General features: G+C 45.5%; 1 protein-coding gene across 4 annotated transcripts in view; it reads right to left on the bottom strand.

Annotated features, from left to right (window-relative positions):
- Nucleotides 1-27,783, bottom strand: part of jmjd1cb (jumonji domain containing 1Cb) — a 123,865-nt gene that overhangs the window by 19,306 nt on the left and 76,776 nt on the right. For 2 of the 4 annotated variants that reach the window (XM_082545339.1, XM_082545340.1), the window contains exons 3-12: nucleotides 19,615-19,728; nucleotides 11,101-11,206; nucleotides 10,819-10,943; nucleotides 10,117-10,260; nucleotides 9,295-9,336; nucleotides 6,247-6,517; nucleotides 4,875-5,426; nucleotides 4,463-4,805; nucleotides 2,070-2,982; nucleotides 1,766-1,966 (exon numbers count right to left, since the gene is read on the bottom strand). In XM_082545339.1, the coding sequence (XP_082401465.1) occupies nucleotides 1,766-1,966; nucleotides 2,070-2,982; nucleotides 4,463-4,805; nucleotides 4,875-5,426; nucleotides 6,247-6,517; nucleotides 9,295-9,336; nucleotides 10,117-10,260; nucleotides 10,819-10,943; nucleotides 11,101-11,206; nucleotides 19,615-19,728 (2,811 nt within the window). Of the gene's footprint in view, nucleotides 1-1,765; nucleotides 1,967-2,069; nucleotides 2,983-4,462; nucleotides 4,806-4,874; nucleotides 5,427-6,246; nucleotides 6,518-9,294; nucleotides 9,337-10,116; nucleotides 10,261-10,818; nucleotides 10,944-11,100; nucleotides 11,207-19,614; nucleotides 19,729-26,338; nucleotides 26,540-27,783 lie in introns of those variants that run through there. The other 2 variants (XM_082545342.1, XM_082545341.1) reach the window with 2 other exon arrangements.

Raw genomic sequence — 27,783 nt, 5'->3', positions numbered from 1 at the left:
TGGAACATGTTTGTGCAGCCTGTTTACTAAAACTACTGAATATATTTAGTCAAGTTTAAAGGTGTCACGTCAGTCGTCCTCAGCTCCGACCATCCTTCACTTCATGGTTAACGAATGTGTTTTTACCTTTGGAAGCGCGCCTCGTTTTAGAGACACATGCAGGGTTGTGTATTATCACTGTACAGGGCTGATCAGGGGAGGAGCTCAAAGGAGGGGCGTGGATGCTAGGGACAGGATGAGATGAAGGTAACGATCCACCCATGAAGAGAGCGGCCGAAAGATAAAAGAAGAAGGTGGCAGGTGTTGTCGGCTGATTGTGCGTTTCCTCTAATCAACATGAAATGGTTAATGGGCTGATATGGACTGATAATAAAGGCCTTGTATTCCACTTTTCTGCTCACCTAAAACATATTTGTGTTGTTGCTTTGAGTGTTTTAAGTCACATTCAACAACGCACACCTACACACAGCACTTTCTAATAATCACACTCAAACTCTGACAATCACACCAAACTCTGGAATACAGATGGAGGGAACAAGCTGCTGGATGTCATCAGCCTCCACATGAAGGGGTCCGACCCCAGGTTTCCTCCACGGACTACGAATAATGACTAATGCAACCTGAAGCCAGAAACTCTCCCTGGATTGGACTAGTCACTGCGATGTCACCCACCGGTGAACCCACTCCACACAGGGAGGACTTTAGTCTGCTCAGCTTTTTAAAACCAAACGTCGTCAGCGCGTCACAATCCCGGGAACACGAACTGTGGATCTGAGGGACGCTGCACGCTCACTAGCTAACAACCTGTGATTTATAAGTCACATGTCTTTACTGAGGTCACAGAGCAAGACAGCAAAAGGTCACGTAAACCTCTGGTCACCAGTGAAGCTCCTGCTGGAAATGAGAAATAACTGGAGGTGTAAGGTGCATCGTAATCGTCTGCATTTCTCAGAAACAGATGCTATATCGCTCTTTTACACCCATTCTACTGATGCTAAATGTGAAAGTGGACATTTCAAGGCTGTCAGTTTAAAGTCTACGTTCCTGAATGAACACACAACTGGTGTTACTTTGGCACCAGCTCCAGAAACAGATCGCTCACCTGACCTGTTAATAATGGTTTAGACGACTAAAACATAAAACTGAACAAGCGCTACACACCATTAAAATACTAAAAGAATAATTCCTTTCACACCAGCCAGTTGTATGTTGTTAAAATATAATCCACAAGGTGGCAGGCTTCGGTATCACAAAGCTCTGTACTACTGCTATTACTAGGATCAATGTAGCGTTGTAGTGCTGGCATTTTAGGAAGGTGCAGACTTTCACAGATCCATCCATAGAGCTCAGCGACGTGCATTTGGGCTTTACAGGTGAGCGTCTTATTTCATTATTGTGTCACACATCATGCTCACGGCCAACAGGCTTATAGGAAACCAGGGGAGCAACAGCATCTGCCAGTGTTAAAGAAAAAACCAGCCTTTGGAAACCACAGCAGCGAACTTTTGAACATCAAAACGAGTAAATCACTGTAAGCGTCAGCACGCTGGAAACAGACATCTCGATAAAATAAATATGGACATATGGACACGTGTCATCCTGTTGAATGAACTGTCGTATAACAGAAACAGACTATAGCTTAAAGGTGACACTTCTTCTTTCTGCCAACCAAATCTTTCCTTCGCCTTTACCACATCCTTTATCTTTGTTCACCAGTGGAAATATGAACACAAACACGCTGACATGGGTGCTCCTGTACACCTACCCTCCTGAGAGAGGCCTCAGAGTTCACAGTAACAGGATTTTCTGGGTGGACCCACTTAGCCGTGGGTCCACCCAGGTTGAGCCCTGGTGGGTAGGACGTTGGCGTTCCGTTGGGGTACTGCCACAGGATTGGGTACAGACCAAGTCCTGCAGCCCCGCTGTGAGCTTGGGCTAGAAGAGATGGCGAATGGTGGCCCTGGCCCTGAAACACACAGACGCATCTTTAGCTTTTCTTTAATGAGGGTAAAAAGACAAAGACACTACTCTTCTCCACAGTACAGGACTGCAGCACACAGGAGGCACACCTGTAGGTACTGCTGCTGGTGGGGCAGAGCAAGGTGACCCAGACCTCCCGGAGAGTCGAGTCGAGGGTGGAGAGATGCTGCAGGAGGGGCCATGGCTGGGAGCACAGTGGGAGGCAAAAGGTGTGGGTGAGGCAGGGCGGAGGTGTGAGCAGGAGCAAGGAGATGGGAAGCTGCGTGGGGGTGTGACGCAGGGGTAAGGCAGGGCGAGTGGGGGGAGTGCAACGTGTGCAGGTGGGGATGGAGATAGGCCGCCACGTGATTGGATGAGACTGTTGCAGAGGCGGAGTTCTCTGCGTCGGAGCGAACCAGAGCTGGGTCTCTGTAAACAGTGAAGGGCTCATTCTTCTTGATAATCAGCGGACTCTTTGTGTTGCTGCTCGTACTGACCGCGCCCGACTCTAGCCGCACTGGCTTGAAGCCAGACCGCAGAGGTTCTGCCAACTCTATTTTAACTGGCAAACGAGACGGTGGAGGCGGGGAAGTATCCGAGTACCTCAGCATTTTATGTTTAGATACCTCGGGGGAGGTGTTAGGTTTAGGTTTAGAGATGTCCGCCAGGCCTGCGTGGGCCTTAGCTTTGACGAGATCAGCTTGACTTGCGTTGGGGTAGGAGGGGCTCTGAGAGCTGTCGGGGCGGGATTTCTGCTTCAGGGAGTCCAGGTGAGCTGAGCCGGGGTTTGGGCTGGAGCTGATCTGAGGTTTAGATATGTCAGGGGGGAGCACCGTGTTCATCTTGTGGGGGGCTGGTTGCTGCTGAGGGTGCTTTCTTGTCTCTTCAGATAAAGAGGGACTCTTCATGCCAGCGTGGAACGACTGTAGTGTATGGTGCTGCTGCTGATGAAGATGATGGTGAGGAAGGACATTTTTCTCCTTTTCCACCAGCAACACATTTTCAGCTATAGATGTGACAGGCCTGGGAAAAAAGCACAGCAGGAAAAGTAAGAAGCAAGTATGATGTTGACCATATTTGAAAGACTATAAAGTTAAACGTTGAGAGAAGTCCTCAGATCACCATGTGGTCCAGGGCAGGTTTCTGTGATTGCATTCAGTTACGATCCAGGACTGGGACACGTTTCTTTTTCAGTTTCAGATCCTCAGTCCACTTTGTCTAACCCTGACCCGACCAGGTCATTTTCCATCTATCCATGTACTTCCTGTTAGCCTAGTCACAGGTCTATCCGAGTGTGACAGGAGAAACAGCAGGGTGCATCCTAAACATGCTGCTAGTCTATCTCAAGGCTACAAAAGGCGAGAGAAGGTGGGAACCTAACATTCATGTCTTTGCACTGGAGCCTACAGTAACCAGAAAGAGTCTACATGAATGGCAAAAACATGCAAACACAGAGGGGTCCTAGTGGGCTGCTCTATTTAACAGTGACATCCACCATCCAGTGCGCTGCCCTACATCTTGGCTAAGTGAGCAATACTTTTGGTACACAAAGCACACTGGAGGAATAAACACATACGTAAAGAATATATATTTATGCATACCAGGTAAAACAAAGTTCAGTATCTCCCTCAATCTGCAGGTTTTAGGGAATCACAAAGCCACAAATGTGCAGTAGCTAGGAGCCAGAGCAGGCCGCGATCACAGCTGTGCCAGATGTGGTTCTAGTTTTGATGACCAGAGATCCATTGTGTTTGCTAAACTTGTGTTGACTGCTAATATTTTAATATAAAAAGGTGTTTTACTCTCCTAAAATAGGCCCACAAATCCAGCAGTGGTTGAGCTTGCTTGCAGTGACCTATTGTATTAAATTCTCTGCTTTCTTTCCATTATTGGTGTCTTTTATCATGGTGGTGCAGTCTTATCTTGCTATAACCTATGTGCTGCAGTTTACTCTTATTGGTGGCTTTATCTGTGAACATAATTCGTTACCTTTATGTATTTGATGTGTGAACTGTTTTATTTTTTATTGTTTTATGTAAAGCACTTTGGTATGCCCAAGGCTTTTAAATGTGCTCTATAAATAAAGATTGTTGTTGTTGTTGTTGTTGTTGTTGTTGTTGTTGTTGTTGTTGAGCTCTACGATCAAACAGCACCGGAAATATGTCCAACTCCTGGTTTTGGAGTAAGGAAAAGGCCCTGGGAAAAGTAGTCCCACTCCACAGCTGGATCACCACCACATTAATGTTTTTACAGCCGCAGCTCAGGCACCACACCTACGGGATGAATTTCAATAGAATATGTCGCCTTGATCTCGAATTATCGCAGTCACCAGATTTTCAGAAACCTTGACCTCTGACCCCTGACCTTGAGATAACAGCTATTGTATCAATGTAAACTCGTACGTCGCTTCATTCTGTCACAGGCGTCCATGTCGCTCGGGCGCCGTCCCAGCATCAGGTAAAAACACGTGAGCTGAAATATTTAAAACATTGTCTGCACTCACCTGATGACCTCAGAGGACGCAAACTCCAGCCTGCTGCTTACGCTCTTAGTCGCCGTAACGCCGCCTCCCAAGATGCCTTGATGCTGCACGGGAGGTTCCATCTCCGTCCTGCGGCCTCCCTCCGATGGCGAGGGAGACGGCGCTACAGGAGGCGATGAGACGGGTGAAGGGTTGAGAGAGAGGTAAGGTGAAAGGGCCGTGGACTCGGCCTTTTCGGAAGCGAGCAGTGCCGACACAGCCTCTGAGCTCTCGCGGTGCACGGTGGCCTGGGCGTCATCTGTGATGTCAATCACACCGGCGCTGTGGAGGTGGGACAGCGACGGCGTCTGGGATCGAGACGACGCTAAAACAAAACACAACAAAGTAAGAACACTGAAGCGTCGTCAGAGATGAGAAACTTGCAGCAGCTCACCTTTCACAGTGTTCTTGCTGTTCTCCAGAACGCCGCCCTGGACAACATCAGACATCAGCGGCGTCTGTTGCCGTGGAGACTGGGTGATCTGCGTTACGGCGACCAGTTCCTCGTCTTCCTTTGATAACATTTTGCTCGTTTCCTTCACTACGCTCTTTTTGACATCCTCTGTTGCTTGAAGCTCCGCCCATGGAGACAGGCGGCCAATGACAGACGAGGAATCGTTGGTCTCGGGTCCCTGCAGAAGCGGCTTCTCGTCCTCCTCCATTTTAGAAATGGCACTTGGTTTCACGTCGCTGCGAGTCTTTAGCTCGTTCTCAGAGTTGGGCTCTGAGGAGGAGGAAGAGGAGGAGGAGGAGGAAGATGAGGAGGTGGAGGAAGAAGATGAGCAAGAGGAGTGGGCGGCTCTCTTATTGTGAGGATTTTCTGAGTCGCTGCTCTCGGACAGATCGGATGTCATGTCGGTCTTCGGCTTCTTTGGACCCGCCTTCTTCTCATCTTCGTCACCTTTCCTGCGTTTGTTCGCAGACTGCTTCACCTTGGACTTGGGCTCTGAACAAACGACAAACAGGTGGGATCATTCTGCACCTGTGTGAGACTCGTGGTAGCGACAGATTTATGTTGGACAGATCGTCGTGTAGCTGGGTTCCTTCACAGACATTTGAAACATTTTCAGTATCACAAACAAAGGCAAGCTGCTGCTCAGATGTTAAGGAAAGAGACAAGAACACTTGCACAGTCACACAACACACACAACTTTCTGTTAATATGTTGGACTGTTGAATCATCATGTCCACCCACCTGTTGTTAGGGGCTGTCAGAATGCACAGTTTTAATATTCAGCACTGGAGGTAAAACCTCAGTCTGACCATGACCGTAATCGCCGCAGAGCCAGTGAGAGGTTGGACTGGTTTAGCCACTAAACTGGGTCAGATCCACACACATGGGTGAGGCGCAAAAGTAAACTTTCCTGAACAGAAACCTACAAACTAAATATGATGGTGCATAATACATCTAACATCTAACGTCTGGTCCGAGTCTTACGTTAAGCTAACCTTTGCACAGCGACCAAAAATTGCTTCTTTTTTCCATAGGTTAGGTTAAGGTCATAGACTGTACATAAAAGATGGGGAAAGCCACCGTGACATCACATTCTGGTGAAGTCACTTTGTGAAAGGTGAGCATTTATGCTGTTGTGATTTCACTGAGACACAGGCATGATATTTGTTCTGTTTGACTCGATTTATTGTTCTCAATATGACATGAAACTGGGCTTTTTACCACAACCACTAACTGGAGTTTTAAGTGGCTTCCATGAAACGCCTTCACGTGTGTGCATGTTTTAGCTCTCTTGTGATGAAACCCGACTCACCTCGCCCTGCGGGCTCTTCTCTTCGGTCCTTTTCCTCCTCTGGAACGCTGCTATCTGATCCCTTCCTCCTGGAAGAACGAGAGATGCGCTGCTCTCTCTGCTCCCGCCCGCTGCCACCAGGCGAGTGGTGTAATTGGCTGGCCGGTTGCTGACTCTGCTGCGATTGGCTCAGTTGTTGGGAGGCCAGCATGCCCTGTGAGGCTTTAGAGTTGGGGCCTATTGATGTCATGATGGGGCGAGGGCTGTTAGCCTGGGCTCGTGTGTAATGACTCTGCAAGAATGAAAACAGAAATAAATAACAAATTCAATTTATGAACAGAATCTACAGAATCACAAACACAAGTCTGAGTTTACCCACCAGTACGTGCACCTCAACAACATCAGTAAAGCCTACATCAGATTCTATTGTCTGGTTTCACTGTTACGGCTGGCAGGCTGTATGCTGCACACAATCAAGCATTGGCTGACACATTTACACATGACATCAACAAACAAAAGAAGTAACTGGGCTACCATGGGTGTGAAGCAACTGTACAGATTATGAGGTAAGAAAGGAACACTGAAACAACTACTACAAACACACCGTTCTTCTATATGGTATCTATACGACAGTCAGATATGTATGACTGCTTGATATACTTCTGCAATTAATTTAAAACACGCCTGAGTTTAGCTTCAGTCAGAGGAACGTCCACAGACACGAACACTCCCTGCAACAGGCTGGAGTCATCAGGCTTTACTTTGTACTTTCTAGTTTCAGAGAATGTTCCTATTTATCACGTGGACAGGAACAAACCTCCATCTGTGCAGTGTTGAGGTTACCCGACAGGCTTTGGGTCCCAGTGACAGCACAGAAGCTTCTGGTAGACAGTAGCTATTATGCAGTTGCCTAGTTTAATATGTGAAATCATGTCAGTGAAGTTTAAACTACTTAACTTGGTGGGTGAAGATGCACAGCTAACACTATCAGTCTGCTGGGGGGTTGGTGTGAAAGAGCACAAAGTTAACATCCCCGACTGCAACTGAGGGTCACTGCCTACTGTCATTCAAATGACCCACAGCAGACAGGAAGGACAATATTGCTATGATGCCCCCACAGCAGTGATGGAAGATGACACACGGATGACTGGAGCTGTCCTTAACTTGGGTTTTATAGGCTGCAGAGTGCAGGGCAGTGAGCTGATCTCAGGCTAGAGAGAGCTCATCAGTGACAGCATCACTGCCCCAGCACATCCTGATACTGTGACTCTCGCACAGCAACAAAGACACTGTCATTCTGCTTCTTATGGTATATTAGGTAACGAGGTCCCAGAGCTGCAGAGAACATGAAGGTGCATTTGTCTGTAAAGTAGATGAAAACCTACAAACCAGTACGCTCAAATGATTGTAACCAGTATAGTAAAAGACAATGCTGCACCTGCTGATCTATTTCTGCTGAAGGTGTTCAGGGGTCTGCACGCTGATAACCCCTGTCCCTGAAAGCACACCTGCTCAATACGATTTACTGTACGCATGCAGCAGAGTACTATGCAACACAGCAGTCAGTGCAATTCACAAGATGTTTACAAGGAACTAAATTTGCTAAATGTCCAATTTGTATTTACAATAAACGAGCTGCATGTGATTATCTAGGCTTAGCTCTGCTTTGGAAAACGACATGTTTTTCATTATAGATGACAGTGATGCCGATCTGGCTACATTTGTGCTGCACGAGAACGTCACCATTTGTAAGTGAAATAAGTGAAATGAGGTCTTTAGGAGTTTTTTGTTTCCATCGCTGTGAAGGCTGACACCGAGGCCTCATTACCAGGCTGCGGCTTCACTTCCTGTTTGTGGCAGTGGGCGCTCCTTTCTCTCCCATTAGTCAGCGTTATCCTTAATTCCCAGCGTCAGCAGGTCAATGAAGTTGCCTCAGAGTGAGTCATTGAACTAAGCACCTATCCACTTTTCATGACCAACATGGGCCCGTGGTTATTTCCCCGTAATCACTAGAAGCTGACAAACACTGACATTCAGCGCCGTGTGGTCGATCTTAGTCTGTTCCTGTTAGCACAACTCCTACAGACTCTGACTGACATGTTGGAGGCTGCTGTGCCAGTGTGTTTATTCACTCTGTCCCGTTGCTGACCGTGAGAGGGACACGTGCTAAAGCGGTCAAACCGTGGCTTTGATAAGGACAGAACCTACAGCCAGGCACATGATGCACAGCACATTCAGTGTCTGTGAGAGGTAGTTCTTGAATCACGTGATCTAATCCTTGGTGAAAGGCATAGCAAAAAGCAACCCCACACTGCTGCACTGACCTCTGTGGTCACACACACCGTCACAGCTGGGAGCAGCTATATTACCCGGGGTGTGGCGGAGGCTAAAGCAGCCAGTAGATGGCGCTGTGAGAAGCACTTTGGCCCGGTTACTCTTTTAATGAACATGTGAAACGTTGCAGAGCACAGATTTAGGTTTAATGCAATCGGTGTTCACAGAAAACGTTTTAAACTGAATTAATGGCCGAATATTATACGTTTCAGATGATTTAGGCAGGTCAGCTATATTCATTTAACAAACACTGTCACAGAGTTTAATTTGTCTGCTTATTCGATTACTCCACGAGCAGTCCAAAAGACCAATGGAGTAAAACTATTGATAGTTGATGTGACCGAGTGCCTGCTGAGGCAGCCAGTAGTATTTAATAAAACCTGACTTACAGAAATGAACCTATAAGACTGAGAAGACAGATCAGTCCGCTTCCACTGAAGCTGATCACTGACCGTGTTTCCAGCTTTGTCCCAGTGTGTTACGCTGGCTCCAGACTGCATCTCAGTGCAGATGTGTGGAATTAGAGCTCCACTGCAGATACTCAGCTTGTTCTTTTATAAGTACCAAATGAAAACAGTAATCGCTTCACACTGTAAGTACAACCCTGGGCCTGAGTTAGATTTAGGGGTGTGTGAAAATGTTGAGCACAGAGGACGTCTGTCAGCTTTGTTCTACTGCAGAAAGTGTAGGACTGGAGGGTTGGGAGGTGGTGTAGCAGTGGGGGTTCTGGGGTACCTGAGTGCTGCCAGTGGTCCCGCCGGGTCTCCCTCCCGCCATCTTTAAAATGTCAACGACAACAGGAAAAAATAATAAAAAGAAAAATAACAAAATGAAATGAACACAAAGAAAATGTGGGACAAGGAGAAATGTTGTTATTGACTGCGGGACTGGCTAAGAGTTCAACGTTAGCTCCTTACACCAGCTTGCTTCAAACGAGTACGTGGCAACTTGACATTACATCACCACAGTTTAATGGTCACCTGCTGACACCGCAGGCACATTACACGGAGCCGAGAGGTGAGCAGAACAACAGAGCGCCTGAGTGTCTAACCTCTTAGGCGAGGTTCATAGAAACTTTTACGTTAAAGGCAAAGTTGGCAATTTAAAGATACGGTGAACACAGAAAATAAGGAAGGACATTGGTCAAACAGCTCTGTGGAAGATTCGGAGCCACAGCCCTGTTCAGGGAATGCTGAGGATAAGGATGACGACGCGGAGCGTTCAGAGATCTGTGTTGACCAATGTCTCTGACACGGACAGATACACAGGAGGATGCAGATGATGCTGAGATTAGATGAAAAGCAGCAGCTGCTCGCTAACAGAAACAACACCAAAAGCCACGTGCTGGATGCATTCAGCTCGACAGTCATGAGTACACCAATCTTTGCTATTCTACAGCTTTGTGTGTTTCGTCTCAACTCCACACCCTCATCAACTCAATATTTTGCATACAATCCATCTTTATTCCTCATTTCTAATTTTTCACTGAGTACCTACAGCACAGGTGACAGATAGTTTATCACTGTATGTCATATTTGCTTCTGTGTCTGTACTCACGTGGGCAGCGTTGTTGTTCTGACTGGATCGCGACCTGCGCCTGGAGGTAATGCCGATGTTTTCCCCTTTCAGCAAAGAGTGAACAACGTCATCCAGAAAGGTCATCTGGACCATGGATGGATCCACGTTCTGAGGCTCTAGCACCTGAGCACACACACCAGGTTCATTCGACACTCGTATCTTGGAGAATTCAAATGATATCAAATGATGAACAGATGCAAATGTAAACAACATCATTAGAGTATTTACGTTACTCTGCATGTACAGGTCTATAGCAAGAACAGAATATCTGCAGACTGCTAACCAACCATTACAGGTATCCTTCAGCCTCAGAGTAGATACACCAAAACGGCCTCTGACCCTGAGGTGACTAAGATTCAAACACTTCTGAGACTGAGTAGATCCATCTATGGTATCAATCTGATTTCAGTGTAAATCAGTAACTGGGCGGTGTCAGATTCATGCCTGCTTTCATTGAAGGCTAACGGGAAAAGTCAAACTCCACTCCTTTTGCCTCTGTCTCTTAATAGCAGATGAAATCAGATGAAACGTCTGTAAATGATTATTATTTTAAACACGATGAAGACAGAGGGGTGTGTCTCAGGTTAAGGTCACACGTCCCATCCTTTCGATCCATTTCACACAGTGTAAAACTACTTAAATAATAACATCACAGAACTGTGTGTGAGTGCATCCACGTACCTGGTCATTCATAACGACCATGTTTCGACTGAAGAGGTCGTGATGTGTAATGATACCAGTGAACCACTGGGTGGCCGAGTCTTGTCTGTACACACGCACACGGTAGCCATTTAATGAGTAGGGACCTGCGAGCCACAGGAAACAGTTCCCACTGCAGTTATAGTCCCACTGCATGTTCCTTATACAACAACTATTACAGTAACGATGTCACTGACGTGGTGAGCTTTAGCGAAATAAGACGGCATGCTAAAATGCGACCACACAGTCCAAACAAAGACTTACCTTGCATAAAAATCTCCTGCACCTTCTGGTCTTTGAGCCAGCCTTTCACTTCTTCGTGGAGCTGAGGGTTGTCTCTTAACACTGGGCTTTGACTGTCCACCTCATCCTTAAAGACACCAACAAGTACCAGCAAATGATTAAACACGTGTTTGAGTCAAAGCCAGCTCAGAAACAACCAGACTGACACAGACGATGGTTTCTCAGCTACCGGTGCCACCGTGTTCATTTCAACTTCAAAAGCTAATAACTCCTTAGAATGTTTACATTTCTTTATTAACGTGACCACAAAAGTCCTAAATGTAAGAAAAGAAAGAGTTATGTACGTCACAGTGTGTCAGAGCCTCCGTGTCCTTCTTGCACAGGCTGCTGCTAGCTCGTGGATCTTCTGCAAAGTCTAATCTAGACGTCTCTTCCTTGATGAATGGTTCACACCCTGTGCTCAGTCCAGACTGGGATCATCATACTGTACTTGCTGGAATGTGGGTGATGAAAAGATCCAATGATCCTTCTTTCCGGTTCTGGATTTTTCCGTCTGTAATAACAGACTGATTTTGCCTCTGCTAACATCCCTGCTTCCTCTGATGGATGTGTCACTCGCACAGTATGTTGTGGGTTCAGATAAAAAGCCTGGAATAATCTTCAGACACTTTTCCTGCTTAATTCAGTTCATATCTACAGAATAAAGGTTTTCACATCACACTTCTTTTCTAATGCATTACATTTCAGTGTTTTATGATGTTTTCATGCGTGTTCACACAGCAGTCGTGTCAACAAAAACGTGCCTTTTTGATCGTCTACATGAGCTTTAGCACGATGTACAGCAGCATTGTTGTTTAATGACTGAACATGAGGCTGTTAAAGGATTAAATACTAACTAATGCAGTCTCCTCCCTCAGTCCAGACTTCTGGGAAGGGTAGCAGTGCTTGTTTATTTGTGCAAAGGCCTGTCTTGGTAAAAGCTAAAGCAGAAACATGATAGAGCTAGCACGGGGAGCTGAACTCTGTGGGTGAAGTCAGCAGTAGTAACTACAATGACAGAAACTTGCACAGGAAAAAGGGTTTTAACGACCTTATTTTGGGGCACAGATACAAGCTCTTTGTTGTTGTTTTGTGCATTCAGTTTATTTATATCCCGATGACCGCTGAAACTATTTATATAAAGCTGCAAACTGCTCGTCAAAGGTGGCTTTGAAGCAGATGGCAGTTACTTGCACACGTGTCATCCTTTGGTTGTCTCGGTAATCCTGTAAAAGCAGGTCATGTGTCAGCCATCGTATCCTGCCCTGGCGCTCGCAGTCACCGCACACCTCCAAGGTGAGAAAAGTCGGGACCATCTCGCATCGCCGCTGGTTATTTTTCTCTTCGTCACTTGAAGTCATCAAACATCATCAGAGCAAATCCCGCCCAGTGTGGACGCAGCATCTAAAGCGCCAGCATTACCACCATGGCTGAGACATCAGCGGATTCTCACCGCAGTGACTGAAAACATCTAAAAATCCAACTCCTGTCAAAATCTGATGATGTTTATAAAAAACCAGATTCAGTCTGAAACTAGAAACCAGGAAAAAATGAAGTGTTTTTGAAAGACGTGATATTATGTTTCATACAGCTGTGAAGCTCTACTGTCAGTGGCACCGAGCCACAACCAAGTGAAACAAATACCAGAAAGATTCACACACACATATCCCTACATGACACCTTGTTGGAGTAGTTTCTTAGATCTAGTGTACTGGTTATTTATTTTTAAATTATTTGCTGGCTTTATTTACAGACACAGTGAAGAGTGACAGGACAGCAGAGTGAGAGAGGGGAAGGGCGGCCAAGGGCTGCAGCTCGCCGCTCTTCACCATCATACGGCCGCCCGCTCATCCCTCTGAGCCGACTCATGTATTAATGTACACTTTGTACCACAAAGTGTTCGTTTTTACTCTTCTGTGACCTCGTTTTGATTTCACAGTATAAGGCCCTCACTCTGCACACTACTACGTGCTCTTTTATTCTTTATCCCTTCGCTGTAACACATTCAAAGTATCAATAATTACGTTTTTCTATAACAACAGATTTTCTGCTGTGACAGTAAAAAGGTAACAGGTATAAGACAGAGACATCACAGACACAAAGGGATGCTAAAAGACGACGAGTAACCAAACCACAGACACCACACCGTCTCACAGCTCCGTGCAGCTCAGTCAGGAGCTTATGTGCACTACAGCTCGTGTAGTAACGATCCATTCTGAGATGTTCCAGAATAAAACGGATTACTGGTGTTTCAATCAAATAAGACGAGTTGCTCCTTATCCTGGTGACGGGCTGAGACAGCTCAGAGCTGCTCTGATCTCTGAGCGTTTTCTCATATATGAGATCATCTATAATCTTCTCTATTGTTAATTACTGTTTACAAAACTGTGAGATAAGAACTGGGTGTGAGCACCCGTCCGTGTACGTCTCCTCACAGATAAAGAGTGGCAGGAGTCAAAAAGACACAGAGGCAGGAAGTGAGGCCGCTTTCATTTCACCTTCTCTTTCATCTCCTTCCCCTCCCTCTCTGATCCTGCTGCAGTGCTCTACTTTCAAAACCTTTTTTAACTCCAAATTAAACCAGTGTAGCCTAAAAATAGCCCAGTGGAAAGCAGCGTGTCTCATATTCTAGAGTTTGTCCTTCTGATGACTAATGACCTCTGTTAATAGACTCCTCTAACTCGTAATCCATCCCAGTGAGCGCACACACTATTCTCTGTGTGTGAACAGCGGGGCTATGATGTTGCCTGGTTTGTTAGTCAGTATGAAGCTTCAAACCTGCAGTAATGTCAGTTTGAAACGATGTTCTGAAACTAACTCGAGTCCAGCAACAATTTGACTCCTTTTTCTGACGGCAGTCAAAACTGAATGAGTGATGTAAGCTGGCAAAGACGAGCAGACTTCCAAAGCTTTTGTTTTGTCAGATCTGAGTGCTGACTCTATACACGTGGTTTTACGGCGCTCTTACATACGTTGCATCATAGTCTCCCACACAAGTCTCAGTCAGACACAGCAGGTGACTGTGCAACAGCACAGAGCAGCTTTTGTATTAGGAACACTGCAGGGCATAAAGCCAGAAACTTGCTCTGAGGCTGTCAGCTGAACACTATTAAAATGGGTGTGTCAGCTGCTTGCTGCCTTCCTCCCCCAACAGTCACATTCATGGAGGAAAACAAAGAAAACTTCTTAATTTTAAACACACAGAAGTGATCCTGCAATGTGAACAATACTGAACGTCCCCTCATGACACCATCAACGGGTCGGGCTGGCAGCAGCTTCCATGAAACCCAATACTTGGTACTTTGTGGTTTCCAGCCACATCTCCATTGGATGTTCCTGCTGAGCTCCTAAACCCCATATCCCCTTCATCAGACTCGACTTTTCAAAGTGAATTTACACTTAACAGAAGGAAACTGTGTTTGGTCGGCTCTATTATTAACAGATGAATCTGTATTTGGTGCTCTAGTAATAAATTGGGGCAGCGGGACACCATCTGTTCTGTGGTTTATATGACTCGGCTGTTTTGATACTGGACTGATAAGCATGCTATGTGGTTAGCAGTTGCCTCCTAAGCTTGCTCCTGTCCACTGTGTTTGTGCTGTTGAAGCATTTTAGGAGCATTTAATGATCACATGAAGTAAAGTTCTACTCTGCTGTACGTGAGAGTAACAGAGAGCATCTCTGCAGAAAGGTGGAGCGACAGATCTGAAACACAGTGTGTGCATCGTTTGGTCAGATTGGTGAGTCAGCACGAACAGTTTTATTATCTGGCTGCTGCTCTTCAGCTTCAGACCACAATTTTCTAGTAACACACACACACACACACACACACACACACACACACACACACACACACACACACACACACACACACACACACACACACAACTGAGCAGCAGCCTGGGTTGGCCCACTAAACACTGACTTCATTGTAGCGTTTATGCCAAACAGATTGCAGTCCCCGCCCCCTCCCACTCTCTTCTTCCTGTCCAACTCCAAAAAGAAAGAAATAAAACTCTCTGAGGCTGCAGCGCACAGAGAGTGAGAGACACACGACTGTTTTTACTAAAGAACGGGGAGCTCTGTGTGAACATGAGTGATTTAAGAATAGAGGAATTTGCATTGTGTGTGTGTGTGTGTTACAACTCCTCTGCAGTCAGCACTGCCCCCTCCAACCTGACACTCCTTCCTGTTTCAGTCACCACTCATGTGGCAGACTGTGTAGTGTCAGTGTGTATATGTCAGTGTGTATATTGTAGTCATGTGGTTTATCATGAAGTGTGTATTCATTTGACTTCCTTTCAATATTATTTATACAGCACCAGATCACAATGAGTTGTCCCAAAGCATTTAATATTGAAAGGTAAAGACCTCTATACTGATACAGAGAGGCCCCAACAACCAAGCAGCCCCCTACGATCTGCTGCCACCAGCTGAGGGTGAGGGGAGGTCACCTGGTGATTCTAAATCGTCCACAGGTGTGGATGTGGGTGCTCGTCTCTCTCCCCTGTGAGCAGATCTGTCCACAGAGCACCCCCGCCTCTCGCCCTATGGTAGCTGGGACAAACTCCAGCCCCCGCGAGCCTGATAAAGATAAGTGGAAGAGCATGGATAAATTTGCATGCCTAATTTTGATATACTGTATTTGCACATTCAGTGGCCGTGTTGTTTACTCTAACAATCACGCTACATCATGCATAAAAGTTGTACAGTGTGTGGAAATCTATAAAACAAATCACGGCAGCAGCTGATTCAACTTCTGTGTGACTGCAAACACAATACATGTGGCTTTTTTTGACTTGGGTTAAATATGAACTTCTGCCCAAGGTGTGAGTCAGTCACGTGCAAACATGTCAATCAGAGGACAGACTGCACACGCAGCTTATGGTCATGTTCAGGTTTGGCAGTGTTACATCCAGCAGACAGACCTCCCTGCGCTCCACAGCCAGCGTCCCTCCATGGCTGCTGTATCCAACATAATTATGAATGACTCATTTTTCATTAGCACATTTAATTTGGTTACAATGTGTACAAAATGTGCTCAAAATCAACAAATCTGACGTTCTTAGTAAAGAAATCCTCTTGATGAAAATCATCACTCGCATAAAGGCAGCAGGGAGGTCTGAGTTTCCACGCTGCTCTCAGTCGCTGTGAGCAGGTTAGGACAGGACAGCCAGAAGGCTCATTTCAAATCAACATTCCTGCTTTAATGAGCCTTCTGGCCACAACAGAAATGGGACCAGTATGGTTGGAGCGTAGAGTAAAGCAGGAACGACGTGGCCATTTTCATTTCCGCTCATTAAAGAAAAGGCACCAGCACTCAGCGGCACACATATCAAAAGTAACAAAGTACTATGATTGTTCATCATTTTTATTAAGGCTGTTTCAGTTTCATCTCATTTTTATAGGCTGCTTCTTCTTTCCAGCTACAGCCTTCAGGCGTTGCCACAGCAGATCATTCACCTCCATCTCACCCTGTCCTCCGTATCCTCCTCTGTCACCACATCCATGAAATCTGCCCAGTAGCTCCACATTCATCACACTTTGTCCAGTATTTCCACCATCCCTGCTTTGCACATGCCCAAACCGTCTCAGCCTGAACTGCTGCTCCGATGGACTCGTTTCTAATGCTGCTCACTCCCAATGAACATCTGAGCATCCTCAGCCTCCTGTCTTGGTGTAAGAGCCTCATCGGCACCTGCTTCTCTCTCTCTAACTCCGTCTTGCTTCTAATGACTTTGATTTCTCTTCTCTGCCGTCTGCAAACATCATACTCCGCACACACTCCTGCATGACCTCATCTGAGGGGCTCGAAGCAGATGCTGGTGTAATCCAGCAGCTGCACACTTCACCACTGTGTCGCTATCCCCGTGGATGCCCTGCACCATCCTCACATACTTCTCTTCTCCTGACGTCCTCATGCAGCACCACATTTACTCTCCTGGCACCATCATAGTCTCTCTAACTCCACGAGACAAAGTGCAGTTCCTTCTCTAAACGTCTTCATAAACACTCGCAAAGCTAACAGCACACCTGCAGTGCTTCCCCGTGAGCATCACATCAGCACGTCCCTCTGTAGTTACTACAGTGCTGCACATCACCTTTGCTCTTTAAAACCAGTAACAGTACACTTCTTCATGCATCCTCTCACTCATTATGTTTCCATCTGTATCCCTGATCTCTGCCCAGCCAGCTGATACAGGTCCCACTGTGTTTCTCTGGTATCCAGCCTCGCCTATAACTCACTATAAACCATTCCCACCTCTCTATATGCCATACTAGTCTCCCAGTACTCCTGTCTACTGTCTACATCTCCCTGACTTTTCTTTACTCATTCTAAACCGCGGCTCTTGCTCTGTAGGCTCCAGAGGAAGAAGTTAGTAATGAGATCAAACACCTTCCTGGCAGCTCCCCTCAGCAGTACTTTATCAGTCATGTGGTGACTCGTCCCTACCACTCATCGCCCAGCTCAAATCTTCCCCTCACCAACATTCTTTCTTCGTTAGTTTCCACCATGTAATCCAAGCCTTTTGTCTTAGTTCTTGATTTCCAAACTCATCCTACAAACTAGCCCCTGACCACTCCCCCGGCAGCTACTGCCACCTCACAGTCCCTCTTTCAAATTGCAGCTTCTGAAAATCATGCAGTCCACCTGTGTGTACGTTCATCCACTTTTGCACGTCACTCTATACTGACCACAGCCTTTTCACAACATCCACTGCCCTCCTTATCGACCCAACACCATCTAATCAACCTCTGTTCAGGGGCGGCTGTAGCCCTGGAGGTAGAGCGGGACCATCTACCCACTGAAAGGTAAGTCTGCATGCCCAATGTTCTTAGGCAGGGTATTAAGACCAACCTGCTCTCTAATGGGTCCATCAGAGGGAGACTGTTATGATAGCAGTCTCCCTCTGTCAGTGTAATCATAGAAAGCACTTTAAACAAGTGCTTGAATGAATGAGGCACGTAAAGAGAGAAGTCTGTTTACTTCCTGTGCCTACGCGTCCAATGAGCTGCAGCCACCGATTTCTACTCACGACCACGTTATCCAACTTACCCCAGAATGTCTTTTTCTTCTGACACCCAGCCTATGAGGAATACATCCTGACATTCAGCCTTAGATTCATGATCGTAGCTGACGCTCTTCACCTGCACACACTACAACCCGATCAGCGGATCAGTGGATCAGTCCTCCGCTCATCCAGTCCAGGGCCTACTCAGTGTTTCTTCCTCTCTAATAGTTTGAATGCACCTTCACTACCTGCTATTCAGTTGTATATCCAACCCATCATAATCGCTGAAGGACACATTTCTTCATTAAACAGACAAACTGTGGATTTTAAACTGTTGGTCAAACAAAACAAGGTGTTACTGATGTGCACTGTATAGCTTTCATCATCCAAGGCTCCTGCCTGGGTGCTGCAAACACAGTGACCCACTGTTGGCCTACAATAGATGGATATCAGACATATATCAGCCTCACTTGACCACTTCTATCTGCAGTGTGGGTTTGTGTGCTAATGTAACAGCAGACCACTCAAAGCTCGCTGTCAGCGCCGAGTTCCTGTCAAGTGTTTCTGCAGACAAACAGACAACATGAACTAGCATCAAAAACATTTATGACGTAATGCTGTTCAACCTGCAGGTGTACAGGTGACATGCTCACTATTCCCAGGAGCTCTGTATGTTTTACTACTAACTAACAAGTCTGTGTTACTCTGTGTTAAAGGGCCACCCTGTCTCCCTCCACTCTTCCTGACAGAAATCTCTTGCAGGACAAAAGTTCAGGAGATGAACAAGCGTCACGAACGTGCCCATCTGTGCCACCGCGCACCTGGCAGGCTGACCACCAGAAACACTCTCCGTCTGTTTTCTCTTATTTGATGATGACGGATCGGTGCAGACACTCACATTATTTTAAAGGGTTAAAGTCCTGTGTGTGTCCACGCGTGCCTGGACACGTATGTGTTTGTCATATGTGGAGATGAGACATGAAAGTCTAGAGAGTGAATAGAAATCAAATAATAACTGTAATGCATGATTGCATCAGCAGGAAATTCCTTCCACTGCTTATCAAGCTGTTTCCTGCTACTATGACCACGGTCGATTTCATCACCGTCTATGGCACCACTCTAAGTGCAGTGACGTAGTAGAAACTACAATGAAGACGCTAAATTCTGCTTTTAGGTTAGTAGGGCCAAGTGCAGTGACTCATGCAACAAGATCCTAAAATACGTCTGATAAATTTGTTTAGTATCACGAATAAGCGTGATCACAGCGAGAGGCAGGAATGCTGAACAACTGGCATGAAACAAAAATTCATCTCAAGGATTTTTTTTTACCTGACTTTCAGACATTTTAATGAAAGTATGCGCGTAAAAGCAAATATCTGGAAATAGAAAAGCACAGCTGCTGGTGTAGTCTTTTCAATCTCTGCGTAATCGAAACAGCAAACACCAACACTGAGATGAAAAAAGCCCGTCCAGCTGTGAATACCTGGTACGGATGGTAGGCTGAGTGGTCTGACAGGAAGTCCAGCTGCCGGTCCAATAAGAATTCCACTGCTGCCACTGAAGACAACAGGCGCTCCCCCACCACCGGCTTAAATGTCTGTAAAGAAAACACATCACCGTCAGCAGCTGCAGTTTTATGGTGGAGCTCGTTTCTGCGAGCAATCGTTCAGATGTCACCAGAGTATATTTAGATCTCAGTGTTTCATGGAAATATTCAATTCTACAATACATTTCAGGTACGATTCATTTGGAGCTGCAGCTAATGGGACGAAATCAGATGTCAGAAATGTAGGAAGAGGAAACGGGGAGAACGAGAGACAAATAACAGAGCTATGGAAAAGATTAGGGAGGAAAAGCACGAGCGGAGACATGATGAAGAGAGACAGAGACGCAGAGCAGGGCATGAAGAGGAGCTCCAGAGTGATGAATAAATTAATGAGCAGAGGAAGGCTGACAGTTGAAAGGCAGCACACTCCACTTTGATGTTCCCGCTTTTACACAAAGACACGCACACGCTCTCTGACAATGTCAGCCTATGGCTCAGCTGCCCATGCTGCGCAGAGAGCGGCTGCATCCCGTTAAATAGAAATATATACGTTTATATTTCAGCGCCTGACGTCAGTCGACCAGTCACAAAACTAAATGGAAACGTGAAAGAACGAGGGTCACGGCAGTGGACGAGTGCATGTTTGTGCTGCTGTGGGTTCATGGTTACATAACGAGGCCAGTCTGGTGGAGAGATTAGAGGTGAAAACCATGGCTACTGTGAAGCTCTGCTCCCAAACACACACCCACAGGAGGCAGAAGCACATCGTGTGTGTGTGTGCAACTCTATTTCTGTCCATGCAGATCATATTTCCAGCATTTACGAGCAGAATGCAATTGCTAGCATTGTATGTATTTAAGAGGGTTAGGGTTACAAATGTCACAAGTGTCCAGGATGTCATACATCATCAGCATTTCTGGCCAGCAGGGTCTATCCAGGGTTCTTCTGGACCCTGGTGATGCAGGTCTACCCAGGTCCAACAAGCAGATCTGCCGTTTCTAGTCTTGCTTGTTTTTTCTGCGACTCTGCTGGATTTAAAGATCGTCTCCAGCTGATCTTAGAAAGAAGAACTCAGTAGCAGGAAACACGTCATCTGTATCTCAAATTCACAATCTTCCCTTTTTAGCATTGAATTATTATTTAACAAAACCAATGGTCAACACATGAGTCAGGACATTTTATAAAGGTACAGGAAATGATTTGCAACATACTAGTTTCTAAAAACCAAGACTGCCCAGCGTGCACCGTCAGGTTGTTTAAAGGACGCAGCAGGAGGTTAAACCTTTCACACTTATGTTTCATTATCACCACAAATGTCTTCAGAAACATCCACAGCTATGCGCATGTCCTCTCAGACCCCTCTCTTTGGTCTCTGTCCTTTGCCCCACTGCTTCAGTATCTGTCTGTGGACGCCTCCATGACTGCATCATTTAGCAACAGCAGAGGAAATGCAAAGGTTATATGCAATTCACAGGTGCAAGGCTGATGAGTCACGGCACTCTCAACAGCTTATTGTGAAAGAAAATTTCACAACGTCGCTTGTGCCAGCGTAGCTCAGCGGGTAAGCAGCAACCACAGAGCAGTGTCCTGGGTTCGAGTCTGTCTTCCTCGTCACTATGTAATTAAGGCAAATGCCAAAAAAACGATATTTAATTTTTCCATTTCACGTTGATTCAAGACGAATTTCAAAACTGGCCGAACAGTTCAGAAAGCTCGGCCATCGAAAATGAACATCGAGCCCAAATTCAGGTCTCAAAACGTGCGTCAGTCTTGTGTTCAGGTGAGTGTTTACCCACTGAGTCACTTCCACACACACAGAACCCATGGAAAGGTTTTATAAACAGATACTGGAGCTGTCCTACACATCAGAAGTTATGCTTGGTCCATTTTTATAAATAACACTGGAATCACAAACTTCACCAAATTATATTTGAAATAACATTTTTGACTTGCATCAATCAGAAAAAACAAAAACAAGAAGCAAAGATCAAATGATTTTTTCTACATTCCACTTCACCACGATGGGTTTGGCTCGTAAAACAAATGCAGGTGCTCTCTAAGCTGAAACTCAGGGCCTGGTGTTCATGCATTTAGTCCAGGTCATGGAGAAAAAACACTTTGTTCTCCTAAAGACAACAATTAATGCTAAAATGAGTTTATTTAAAAATGAACAAATGCTTGAGTCATAAAAACGTGACGAGATTATGTTTTTAAATCATCAGTGGTAAATCACTGAGACTGCTGGATTAAAGAGTGGAAGTTTTTAAATAAACCTTGATCGCCTCCCTCTGAAAGGACTTCAGCTCCTCCATCTTCTTAAAGACACTGCACACTGATTCAAGACAGGCACACACACACACACACACACACACACACACACACACACACACACACTGAGGTCCTTGTATTTAGAGATAAAAATACAATGAAAACTCTCGGGGAACCAGAACATCTCGGGAGAACAGACACGGCACAGCGGCATGCTGGGAAAGCAGATCAGTCCCCGTGAGCACAAAGACATCTCTGCTGCTGTGTGTCTATAATTGACAGAAGTTCAATAGATTGTAAAGGAGAATGAAGAGGAGATTATGAGCTCATGCCTCGCTAAGAAACCTCAAGAGGTTACCACACGCGAGCTTCAAGGAAGCCGCTGCCTCATCAAAGACAGAGCGAGAACGAGCATCAGAAAAAGATTGCGTCAAATTGAAACACACATGAGCAGTTTCCTCTCGACTCTCCGTATCAATAAGATGCCCAGTGAACCATCAGAGCGCCCTGACTGCTCAGCCAGGGCCCAGAACGCCACCTACACGTGCAAACATCCCTCACTCGGTGAATTGTGCTGCTAGGAGACACTGACAGATGTGCATTCAAACATTTGGTGTTTAGTGAGTCTCATTAAAGTTGTTTGTGTTGCTGTTTTTAGCACGCTTCCACTGAAGGGTCAGTGTTTCAGGGATCAAAGCCAGGAGTTGAATCCACAGTAAGTAATGACCCACAGCATCCACATAAATGCACTCAGAGTGTTGGTCTGTGTACAGCGGGCACATTATGTCTGTGCTATAGAACACTGCTAACTGTACGAGTGCTGAATAAACAAACTTATATGATCACTTACAGATCTCATCTGCTTGGATCACGTGACACATGCATGCATACTAAAGTGTTTTTACCAGCTGGAAACGTCCAGCTGGGAGCTCTTGGGGAAGTGCAGGGTTTTTACAGCTGAGATATTGTGTATCATAGCAACTAAAGTAAGGGCCCTCAGTGACTGCGAGTTACCCGATGAACCCATGAAGAGTGAGACGTCCTTTAACCATCACTTTGTAAATGAATTCAGATAGTGGACCAGGTGATATCTGCAGGTGACTACACCAGGTGACGATACTGTGCATGGACAGTATCGTTTGATAATTTCACAAACTATACTGTCGCTGTCAACAATTATTCTAAATGTCATCATATAACTCAAAAGCAGCGTAGTGCAAAGCTGGGTTTGCACCAGTACTGTCCCTCAGTGATCCCACATTACTGTGGCAAAGCCTGAACTACAGAGCTGCATGTCTGCTGCATCAGACTGCTGCTGTTTCCTCTTGATAATAATAATCAGTAGGTTCTCTATTGGCTTCAGGTTAGGCAAGGTGGTTGGCCAATCAAGCACAGTCTCATGGTCAGCCAATCACTGGTAGTAGTTGTGGCACTTTGACCAGCTCGTCAGCAGAGGAATGCTCTAAACGTTCCTGGCAGATGGCTGCGCTGTCTTTGACTTTGATAAGACATAATGGACCAATCAGCATCAACGAAGCGCATGATACAGCATCTACAATCATCACAGACTGGAAACTGTACACTGCACAGCGCTCCCTCGTTTATCACGCGAGTTACGGTCTAAAAATAACCCACGATCATCAGCAAAGTCAGCTTTATTTTCTACAATTATTATAAAGTTTTAAGGCTGTAAAACCTCACTACACACTTTATACACTCAGACAGGCGTGAACATCTTCACACATTTGTCTCTTGTTTAAACTCTCTCAGAGTTCAAACATTCGTGGAAAAATAAGTCCAGTATTATATTATAATCTAAAACATACAGTAACTTCTAGGGCTGGGCCATATCATACCAGTAATACCAGTATAATGTTGGGCAATGATAAGAAAATGAGATATCGCAATAGAATATGGGTAAAACGCGCATGCGCAGTGCCTTTGTTTTCATACGCACATGGCGGAAAAAGCATGGCGGCGACGCAGAACGAGAAGAGCGAAAGCGGATCGTTGAATGAAACGATGAACCAGAGCTGGTTTGTAAAAATGCTGCAGCTTCAGTGGTGTGGAACTGGTGTAGCTTTCGTCCGTCAGATACACAACAAAGCACATTTTTTGGTAGCGTGTGCTAGCGGGCCGTCGTTATTACCGAAACGATTTTATGTACACGGCGCTCGAAAAGCCGTCAGATGTTTCAGTGCGACTCTGCTAAGCTACGAAGCCGCACCGCTTGATGGATTGTCGGAGCATTACAGCTGTCGTAGGCGGAGCCTCGCGGAGTGATACGTGCTGTGCTTCAACATAATGTTACCGTGTTGTGTGTGTATAACCTCTTAAGTTTTGTGGATGTTATACATGTTATGCTGAGGATGTGTCGGCCAGTTTCCACTGGAAATGCCTTTTGGTTAAACTGGAATTTGCATTTGCACTGTTACATTTTTATATAACTTTAATGCACATAAACAGCTGCTTGTTTAAGTGACAATACATTGATTTTTTTTTTTTGCACTAATAAAGTTGTGGAGTTGTAAAGTATTTTGTTTCACGTAAATTATATCGTCAGTTATATCGTTATCGCAACTTTTAAATATATATCGCAATAAATATTTTTGGCCATATTGCCCTGCCCTAGTAACTTCTACCTTCCTTTAGCATCTTGCTCTGCCTTTGGGTGCTACCACAGGAGCCTTTGATGGTGCAAAACGTTTCATCGACGTTGTTGTGTTTGTTGGGGAGAAAACGTACAAACATACAGTGCAGCAGAGTCACACTGCTGGGATCGAAGATTTATGTAAATTTGACAAGCTGAACGCACTCTGTGCTGTACAGGAGACACAGCACGAGACTGATTGACTATGGTCTACAGCCAATCGGGACGCAGAACACAATGTGCTGTAATAAAACAAAAAAACCCTGCAAAATCGACAAAAATAATCCGCAAAAGAGCAAAGCTGCGAAAGATGAACCGTGTTATAGCGAGGGGCTGCTGTACTTCAAAGAATCTTCCTCCACTGGGGACAATACGGCACAACTGTGCTCTACACAACCACACAAACAACACTCTGCAACACAGACATGATCCTACCTGAAACATGAAATGACCTTTAAATCCAAATGAGGCTCAACTGTAAGTGAAAACCTCTCTTAGTATCAGAGATTTATTCTTCCATGGCGTTGAAAGCAAACGAGCAGCTCAGCTCTCCGAATAACAACGTCGTCTGTAGGTTCTCTACACGAACACAAGAGCGTGTTGGGCACTTTTCATGTTTGCGATGTCTAAAAACGCAAAAGATTTATAAGATTTGTGAATCTGATCTTGGTGCAGTGCTGCGCTGACGAGCGGTGCTGTCTAAGTGGGTCACACACACAACGGTTTCTACTCCAGAAATCCACAGGCTGTGTTCAAAGCTACTCATTACTTTGATGGTAGATGACTGGAGTCATCAAACCAAACTGCTGTCGTACATAGTAATGAACCGTTTGCCTCGGCTGCTGGAGGTCGAGGCCTGTGTGTCAATCAGGCCCGTAACAATGACACGACTTTGACACTCATTACATGTGCCCTGCAATTTGATACAAGGACGACATATGCAATATTGCAGAATCTCACAGCATCTAATAAACTGTAGAATTTATTATATAAAATTATTTGTATAATAGTTTCTAATAAACTCCTTTCATGCTTTGGCTGGATTTCACCTTTAGCTTCAATATCCACAGCTCTTTAAGCTGCCTCATCATTACTGTCTTACATCCACAGCGATATGCTAATCTGATTCTCTGGTAGTTTTGGAGAAGCAAACAGGATCAGCTGGTCCTGGATCAGCTGGTCCTGGATCAGCCGGTCCTGGATCAGCCGGTCCTGGATCAGGGAGCTGCCTACATGCTCCCGGTTTGTCTCACGGGTTAAGTTCTCACTTCTTCCAACTGCGATTTCTGTCCGAGTTCACAAAAAACCAGATGAATTTGCTGCTAAACACATTTTAGTAAGAGTAGTTCCCACTGAGTATCCCATGTGATTATGGATCACACGCGTCGTGTACAGGAACATCTGTGTTAATACAGCCTTTTATATTTGTTCATTACAGCTTAATGGCAGCTTCTGCTCCACAGCAGTCGTTACACATGTAGGACGGGCAAAGTACGTGACATTTTTTGGAGCAGGTACAAGCGGAGGCAGAAAAAGCAGCTCTCCAACACTCAAACACCCCAGAAGACAACACCTAGGACGGAGCAGCATTCCCAGAATAGAAGCTGTGGGTAGTTTCCACAGTTCACAGCCAGTATGTGTTACTCAAATGCGTTACTTCATCAATCAAACTCAGGCCTGCTTCAAAATGTAAACCACAACAGTTCTTCCGAAACAGCAGAGGATATAAAAGTGTAACATTACCTCTGTCCTCCGTGTCCAAACTAACACTGAGAGGCGATGGCTTTGGAGAAAAACTAGCTCTGATCCAGCAACCGGGGCAGAGACAGGAAGAAAGAAAAGGATGACGAAGTGAAAAAGAACGGGCGAGGAAGAGCAACAGAGTGCGGTTTCCTCCTGTGGTAAGAAGAGACAGATGGCCAAGAGGGAGAGAGCAGAGCGGAGGACTAGCTACACAGCCGACATTTTAACTGCTGCTGACGCAAGGAGGGAGAGAGATGAGAGGGAGGGAGGGAGGGAGGGAGGGAGAGAGGCAGGGCCGGCTGACACACACTTCCTCTCTCGCTCTCTCTGTGTGACGCAGGACCGTCCTATTTCCTCACAGCGCTCTTTGACTGAGCGTCTTTCACTTTCTCCCCTCGCCTTTCAGATTGTTCCCTCGCCACTGACCCGCCTCACTTCTGCTCCTCCACTTCCTTCCCCTTCAGCTCCGTTCAACACAAGTTTACTGACAATCGTGTGTTTACAAAATGACAACATAGCAGGAAGGAGACAATACTATGAGTGCCATTACTCCTGCTATTATTAGCAACTCCATTCAGTATTATTAGCAGGCGGCTACATTCACCAGATGCTGGCAAAATGTTGCCCAGCATCGAGTCGCTGTAGCAGGTCTAACGTGTAGGAAAGTGCCTGGTGGTGCTCAGAGGAGACAGCAGCAACGACCCTGTTACCTTCCCTCCCTCAGGGCTGCTTAATATTTGAGCTCATAATTTATTTCTCACATACACATTAGGCAAAACGACAGCTGCCAAATGTGCCACTGATCTACAGTATTCATGTAGACCAACCAGCATTTAGAAAATGGGCTTTTTTGGCCTTCCTGCCTGTGTACACAGCCAGGTGATTTAAACAAGATGTGACTGTACGAGTTTACTTGAACTCTTTAATGATTACAGTGTTTCTTACATTTTAAATGACTCAATTTCTCCTTATATACACAAGACTAAATCAATAAAATACAGTTATCCAGTGTTCAATGATGAAACTACAACAGACGATCTACCAGCAGAGGCAGCAGCCAGCCTCATTCGTCCCTCTGTGCTGAGAAACCTGATTGGAGTGTTTGAAAAGCCTCATTTAGTCAAAGTAAGCAATCAGCTGTTCAGTGACGATCACTTCTAAAACCCTGGAGAGAAAGTGATGTTTAGAAATGGGACCACAATTATCCAAAGAATGAGGGTCAAAGAGGTTGCTTTTATTAAATAGGTTGCATGACTGCACTATTTAAAACAAAACAAGGACAGAATAGAGGAAACACTACCTTTCTGCAGGAGGAGCGATTAACTCTATGAAAATGTCCCTAAACTTTATCAACTCAGATAGTCAGTTATCTCACTGATAAGGAAAGAAACCCTGCAGCTACCTCAGACAATCAGTGGCCAGTCCCTTCCAAACTTTCTACACCA

This window comes from Aulonocara stuartgranti, assembly GCF_965226115.1.
Source record: "Aulonocara stuartgranti genome assembly, chromosome: 8".
Classification (NCBI taxonomy): domain Eukaryota; kingdom Metazoa; phylum Chordata; class Actinopteri; order Cichliformes; family Cichlidae; genus Aulonocara; species Aulonocara stuartgranti.
This window is presented reverse-complemented; position numbering and strand designations above follow the sequence as displayed.